Genomic DNA, 7,918 nt, shown 5'->3' with positions numbered 1-7,918 from the left:
GGAGCCTTGTGACCTGGGGGCAAGTAACAGATGATCACCAACCATTGGCCTATGGCACATAGGGTGGGAGTGAGCCCAGGGGACAGGTTGTGCGTGGCAGAGACTGAACGACTGGAATAGCTGGGAGGGAGAGGCAGCAGCGGCTAGACAAGGATGGGGCATAATGTGTCATACTGCTTACAAGTAACATTTGTGTATTATTGTAGGATATAATGTAACTGATTACTGCATCAGCACAGTGAATGAGTACTCCCAGTAATGTACCATTGTTGCCACACTGTTGCTTGATTTTTAAAGTGTAACAATCACAAATAAAGATTTAAAGCTGCCAAAAACTCCCTGTGGTACATGACTAACTCCCAAAAAAATGATATCAAAATAACATAAAAAAGGAACTGGTTGTCACATATACATGCCTAGGCATGTACGACAGTGGTGCTGCAAATCCCCTGCATTTCTAGCGTTTACATACATTTTTCAGTCCTTCTACAAGGTGGCCGGGTACTCAAAGGCTGAGTAAGGTAGAACTGGGTTGCTTAAGTAAAATTATCACATTTGAACTGGTGCTAGTAATGATAACCATTGGTGCGAGGAGTCTAACAATAGTTCTTTATGAGTGAATATTAACTGTTACAAAATACTTGGCCATCTCATAGTTCAACTGTGTACATAACCTTTAATCAACACATTCTGTATCATCTCCTGCCTGCGGCAGAGGGGAAAATCGTTAACTGCATAAATAAAATGTGGCCTATTAAAAACATAAGTCTCCGTTGCTCTGTAATACCTTCAAGGTTTATAAACTCTTTAGCAATCTTGCCTTGAAAGTACCTGTGATACTCATGACTTTTGAAAACAAAAGCCCACGAGAAATGGTGCCATTCTTTGGTCATTCATTTTCCACAGCAGTTTCTCAGAACGTATTCCCTACCAAAGAAAGTTTAAAAGAATGTACACCTGCATATCCACGTTTTCCATAATCACAACTGGCTCAAATGAAACCCGTTTCACTAACCACTTGAAAAGGATACCTACTAGGTTGTCAATAAAATGGCAGGCATCTTCTGCCTTTTCAAAAACAGCAACAACAACCACAAAAACGGCTCCTTTACGTTTCTGCAGTTCAAGAGCAATGTTGCATCGCCCTCTCCCCCCCTCCCCCCACATTTGCTCTGTAGAAGATGCATAGATTTCTTGTATATTGCCACACTCAAGAAGACACCGCAACTGTAATACAGGATTCCCATAATACTTTCATTGCATGTGGTTCAGTGGAGAAACAGTAAGCATACTTATAAAGATGTTACACAAAAATGAAAAAGTGATGTCGTTGTAAATGGTCAAACAGAAAAGACAGTTGACCAGCAGTGTACATCGAGAAAGGTTGTTCTGCTAGTATGGTCTTGGCTGTGTATACACTTGGCTGCACTAGTGCTGACAAACTATCCCGATACATACACAATGTAAGTCCACTCAGAACACTTCATGAACTCTAAAATGGTTATCCAAAGATGGGACTTCGTCTGCAAAATGGAGCTGGGTATTAGCTGGCACACCGTATTCTCGGAGGATCTGTACAAACAGTCTATACTCTTTTCCAATCCAAGATCTCATTGTGTCATGTACTTGGTACGGCGTAACATGTGTGTGAACCAAGATCCCAGTTTGTGCAAATCCTTCCAATACGTCAGGACTGGTAACCCAAGTATTGCCTCCTCCAGGGTGCCCACCATCCAACCAATACATTGACTTTATGTTTGATATGAAGCCTTCCAAGTTAGGGTCAGTTTTTGCATCTTTTAGTTCATACAACAACTGGTTTAAAACAACACAGCCTTTACTGAACCCAATCAATGTGAACGACACAGAACCGTTGACAGACGGTGAACCTAAAGCTACAATAGGGTAATTTAAATTATTTTCCTTTTCGTGTAGGCAGCCATTTGTAGTAAATTCTGAATGCACACTTGAGGGAGCAGGAGACCTTTTATCCTTGTTGGCAAAATACTTTGCTTTTGGAGACGAAACAATGCCTTCTGCTAGCATGAAGGCATTAACCAACAAGGCATACAGATGCTTAAAAGCACCAAAGTCTGAGCTATGCTCTGGGGCGCCAAAGAGGTTGCTCTTCACAAAATTATCATAGCAAGTGAACTTATGCAAATGCATTCGAGACGACCTCACAACCCAAATATGACTATTTGGGAAGCGACGGGAGAGGAGAGAGGCAGCATTTTCGAAACTCCACCGCTTCCAGCGGACGTTTTCCGGATGACAAGCCATGATGTCTTCATAGCTCTGAAAGAAGAAAAGGGAAATAAAAGATAAAGCTACACATACACGGCTTATTTGTACTAAAATGGATAAGCACATCTCGAAATCAAATTCCACACTTGCACAGAATCCGTGTAAAAAACTCAGTGTAGGAATAAAATGATCTAACCAAAGACAACAGCAGATATTTAATTCATTTATCAGAAGAGGTTACATAACCTAGATACATTTACATATTTCCACTTGCATACGTGATAGCATAGAACCAATGGGTTATCAACTGCTCTCAAATTAACTCATTGAACTTCTATGTAAATGAAGCTACTGATAATCTGTGGGACAATCAGTTCTGTGGCCTCGATGAGTCCAGTAAATGTGCTTGAGGACGGGTGCCTCAGTCAAAGTAAAAATGCAAGTTGCTTGGTCTTCTTTAGGTCTTGCAAACTTGACATCACATGCACTGAGACGTATTGTTTGCTTACAGTGGGCTTAGAGTGCACTAATTGGTTGACTACTTTGTCGATCTCATTTGCCTGCTTCTTATGTATTAGCTTGCGAGGGCTTTCCTTCCTCTTGTGTGTGCCCCATGCCTGGAGCACGGACACATTAGGTGTCCTTCCACTGCTCATTTTCAAGGGGCTACTTTTTCTTTTGGTTTAGGCACTCCACAAGTGTTTACGCCTTTTCCAGCAGTCTACCTACTTTGCTTCTCTTTCCTCCTCTGTGTGGTTCTCTTTCTTGTCCATATGCTGCTCTCTTGCCCGATTACTTTTCCTCCCCACGTGCACCAAGTGGCACTCTTCCCATTAGTTTGCTTCACTCCTCAGTGTTGTTTACCCCACCCACCTACTGGTTTCACAGCTTCTGGCCCTCCTTTTGCTCCCCCTAAGCCTTATCGTCTTCAATTCTGCCCAACGACTGCTTTCATCCAAAACACCCCAGCAGTGCTTCATGATGCCGTCTCTCAGATGGGTTTCTCCCTTTGCGCTTGATTCCCAGAGAAGGTGAAGGTGGTTGGATCTGCTTCACCAGGGAGCAAATGACCTGCACGACCTTTGGATTAATTCCGCAGCTCAACTGCTAAAGGGGACCGGATACACCAAGAGACTCAGGGGCTACAATTACATCCTGAGGTCTCACAGTGGAAGAGGTCAGGCCATCAGATTTTTCACTAAAGTGCATGACTCCTTAACCCCCCCCCCCCCCACTACGACTTGTAGCACCAGCTGTGGTGTGCTTCTGCCCTCTCAGAGATGCTGCAGAGGAGCAAAGAGGTTGCTCCTTGTTGCGCCTCCACAAGTTTCAGATTTGCCTTAATGGACTCTACATATTTACAACATCACAATTTTTAGATCTTATTTATAAGGCACATTTTAGTTTTAGCTGTCCTCATTAGGCTTTTGCCTATACAGTGCTTTAAATGGAATGAAAAAGTGTGGAGGGGGGTGTCTGTAAAAAGAGAGAGTGAGTTAAGTAATTGAGGTAGTGGCTTACAACATGTGAACTGCAATCCTGTGCTTTTCACAGCATGCTGAATGAGCAGTTTTTAGCTGTGTCTGAGTTTTCATCTATAGCATTCAGATATATCCACAACAACACTCATATGCCTAAAACAGGCTAGGCTTATTGGTTGAGTGTTTAATAGTGGCTTAATATAAATAAGTAAAAACAATAATTTTGTTAGAGATAATTAGAATTGGTCATTACAAATGGTACATGACCATGTCAATGTATGCACTGCAGAGAGGCCAAGGATTGGTTGAGCAGTAATCTGAATACTGTTATGCTCCAGTGACACACACTGCCGTCAGTCTCAGCTCCAGATCTCTCAATTGTGCCACATTACGAACACCCTCCCACAACCAGGACTCACTCAGATACCTAAACAAGATTCAGTTCACGTTTACCATACAAGCATTTGAAAACCCAGTATCTTTGCCTTTTAGAGATAAGAGCTCTTGGCTTTGCACTAAAGCAAAGACAGCTTACAAATGTTAATACATTTAGATATGCTTACAGTATCACTGTCTAAGTTTCCTTTTGGATAGAAAGTAAGTAGTAACCGGACCTCGGTCTTACCATGCAAATGATTCGGACGCTTCAAATTAAGACTACTAGCTATATCACCGGAAAATTATGCAACTGCGAGTCATACGGTGCAGGGTGCGCAAAGGAAAAGTGTTACATTGAGCAACAAGGCAATGTTCCACAAGGTCCAAACCAAAAGACCCTGCCTTTTAAAGCCATTTCAGAGTAACCGCAAACGATTTCAAATGCATATTTGTGTTGTTATATGTCAAGAAAAGCTTTAAAAAAAAATCCCGTACAGGCCAGCCCTATGCTAATAATTGCACCTAAAATATATTCCACAAACACTGGTGATTATTTCACAAAGCTAAGGTTGTATGTCATGAAGGGTTTGAGAGGTTCCCATACGACTTCAGTAGGACCAAAGGTTAAAGGGACATAGTTGGGTGAAAATGCCAGTAAAACCATTTAGTTTCAAACACATAAAGCCACTGAATTTCACGAGTTTATCTATTTCCTTATCCGATTAAGGTAACCATAGGCTGCGCCATGCACAGTTTAGTCATTGATTATGTCACTGCAAATGTTGCAGTGATATTGTAGATGAAGTCATAGAATCTTGTCATAAGCGCTGTAATATGAGGTGTATTTAGCAGCGCATGACAAGGGCCCGAGTTATAGTTATTTGAGAGGACTAGAACTGATGAATTTCAGTGGTTTTGTTAGTTTAAAACCCTAAGTTTTAACTGGCAATTTCATCTAACTATAACATCCCTTTACCTAGCCCTTGTATTTTTCAGTCAATTTCTAGGGATTTTTTTTTTTTTTTTTAAAGAACAGCACACAATGCAACGTTTAAAAATAATAGACAGGACCTGAGACTCCTATTATGTTTACTTTTCCTGCTTTAATTTCAATAGCAGCTGCAGTCAAGAACAATATCCAATCCCATAAGTGTAGCAGAACAAGCTACCAATGGTAAACAAAGAGATAGAAAGGACCAATCAGAACGCAATACACCTAAAGATATACCAGGCTTGACTGCAAGCAGCCCTCTTTTCTTGCTGCTCACAATGAAGATATGTATATCTTTTTGCGCTCAATCTATTTTACAGAAATGTTTAGTATTTACAGTGTTTTCATTTGCTAGTTATATTTGTAACTTTTTGTGCTTTAATGCGCTCGCCCGGTTTCATCGTATTTCGATTAGCGCTCCTCTTTTCCCCCCTTCGTTTGTTTTTATCAGTCGTCACGACTGTTCTCCTCGTGCTTAGCGCGCTGCTGCCTTTCTCCCCGCGTTCTATCGCACACGCCCCATCAGCCTCGCGTTTGCCGCGCTTCAGCTGCATGCGTCCTCTGTCTACCGAAAGCGCTCCTCATAAGCTAATTTTAGCCCTTCTCTTCACTGATTTTTCATTTTGTTACTTCCGGATATTGTGCCAGCTCACCGCCCTTCTCTGAAAACCTTCTCGAGGCGCGGCTTTACTCAATTACACGTTTCTGGTTGGCAGGGGCTTGGTTAGTCACACACCCCTCCTCCTAGGCCCTCCTTCTCCAAATTTAACCCTTTTTCTACAAGATTATTCATGTTTGACCAGCAAAATGAATTTTCCTTGTTTTTATGAAGAGAATAATGTTTCTGAAGAGGCTTTTTCAGATAATTTGAATACGTTTATTCAATCGTCAGTGGCAAAGGCAGTTTCTGCCTCTATGTTAAAATTTTCTAAATAAATTTAAAATACTGTATCATCCAGTCTTTCACAATCGCCCAGTCTGTGGGGGAAAGCAGAAAGCGCAAAGCCACTGAGGCTTCTAATATTAATCAGTCCAATGCTGCTTCTGCGCTGTTGAGCAGAGAGTCTAACTCACACAGGATGGCGTTCCTCAAAGGCCTCCTATCTCAGAGGGGAAAAATTCTATGGGTTTTAAGAGTAAGGCAAAAACAAAACATTTACTCACAACCCACAAGATTGTGATTAACAAAGGACACTGATGATGACATGGAGTCTGATAAAGACCTGGATAATATCAGTAATTCTGATTTTTGGATTGAACCACCTTCCAAAAGAGTTAAAAACAGCGACAAGTGATCAACTTTCTACTCCCCTCCTAGACGCTGAAGGGAATCCTATGTTTGATCCCAAATTAATCCATCACCCTAACTCCACTGAGTGGCTGCCTTCAGATTACGTCACAGACTATACTACAGCCAAATTACGCCTACCACTTGACAAACAAGTGCGTGCCAAACTTTGTTCCGAATGTCCTAGACCCTCTCTTCCTCTCACATTACTTCCACACCCTCCATTGATTCTTCCATGAAAACCTTTTTCTCCAAGTTCGGGAAAGACCCACGTAAAAGGAGTGGACAGAACTTGGTTAGTCTGTCAGGACAAAGTCCTAGACATAGTGGGTCCATTGGCCCATATTTTTGACATGGCGGAATCCGCCAGACTGAGTAATGATTCTATCGATCCAGAAGAACTCTCCCTCTGGATTCAGCAAGCCTTCTGTCTTCTTGGCAACGCCAACTATGCCATGGCTCACGCACGGCGGAAGAGACTTCTTCTTAAATTGGACCCTAAACTGGCTAACCTTGCCGCTATGGATCCAGGTACCAAAACAGATGGACTGCTGTTTGGACATTCCTTTTTTAAGGAACTAAGCAGATATGATACAACCTTTGCTTCCTTGGATAAAGCGCATCAATCACTCAAAAAAGTCTTTAATGCGCAGGTTTTTGCCAGGGCCGTTAGAGGAAGGGGTCGCTTTAACGGCCGGTATGCCAGATATCAAGGCTACAGAGGCTCCTTTAATTGGCAACAACAAGATTTCCTCAATTCTATCCCCAACGATCCAGAGGCTTCAGGGGCAGGAACCAGCGTAATTCCAAATCCTATACTCCCACAGGTAAGCCAATTTTCTAGCCATCCTTCTATAGGGGGGTCGTCTAAAAAGATTTCTCCACAGATGGAAAGAGATTACTTCGGACCCTTGGGTTCTCGACACTGTGAACGGTTACTCAATAGAGTTCTACAACACCCCTTTTCAGTTGTCCCGTCCTCCTCCTCTCAAATTCTCAACTGACATGGCAGCCCTCGTCTCCTCGGAAATCCAGGCCCTCCTTCACAAACGAGCCATTCAACCTCATCACTCAAGTTTCATAAGTTCCATATTTCTAGTAGTCAGGAAGAACAGGAAGATCAGACCAGTAATGAATCTCAAACAGTTCAACCAATTTGTTGTTTATCGCCATTTCAAAATGGAAACAATTTTGCATCACAGAGATTCTTTGCTCTTGAACGATTGGATGGTTCATCTAGACCTTCAAGACGCTTATTTAACAGTACCCATTCATCATTCTCACAGGAAATTCCTTCAGTTTCAATGAATCCACCATACCTATCAATTCACTTGCCTACCTTTTGGTCTTTCTTCAGCTCCCTGGTGCTTCACCAAGTTAATGCAAACAGTCGTAGCTCATCTCAGAGCTCAAGGGTTCAGATTAATCATTTACCTAGACGACATCCTTCTTGTGCATCAAAACACGTCCACTCTGCGCTTTCAACTCTTACACCATTTTACTCCTGTTGGAATTAGGTTTCATAATCAACAA

At 42.1% G+C, this 7,918-nt stretch overlaps 1 protein-coding gene across 1 annotated transcript in view; it reads right to left on the bottom strand.

Moving 5' to 3' along the window:
• Positions 1-656: 656 nt before the first annotated feature.
• Positions 657-7,918, bottom strand: part of C3_1H2orf69 (chromosome 3_1 C2orf69 homolog) — a 44,312-nt gene continuing 37,050 nt past the window's right edge. The window contains exon 2 of the mRNA XM_069225768.1: positions 657-2,298. Within this exon, the coding sequence (XP_069081869.1) occupies positions 1,474-2,298 (825 nt within the window). The 3' untranslated portion in view covers positions 657-1,473. The remainder of the gene's footprint in view (positions 2,299-7,918) is intronic.

The sequence above is a fragment of the Pleurodeles waltl genome, chromosome 3_1 (genome assembly GCF_031143425.1).
Source record: "Pleurodeles waltl isolate 20211129_DDA chromosome 3_1, aPleWal1.hap1.20221129, whole genome shotgun sequence".
Classification (NCBI taxonomy): domain Eukaryota; kingdom Metazoa; phylum Chordata; class Amphibia; order Caudata; family Salamandridae; genus Pleurodeles; species Pleurodeles waltl.
The sequence above is the reverse complement of the archived record's forward strand: the minus strand, read 5'-3'. Positions and strand labels throughout refer to the sequence as shown.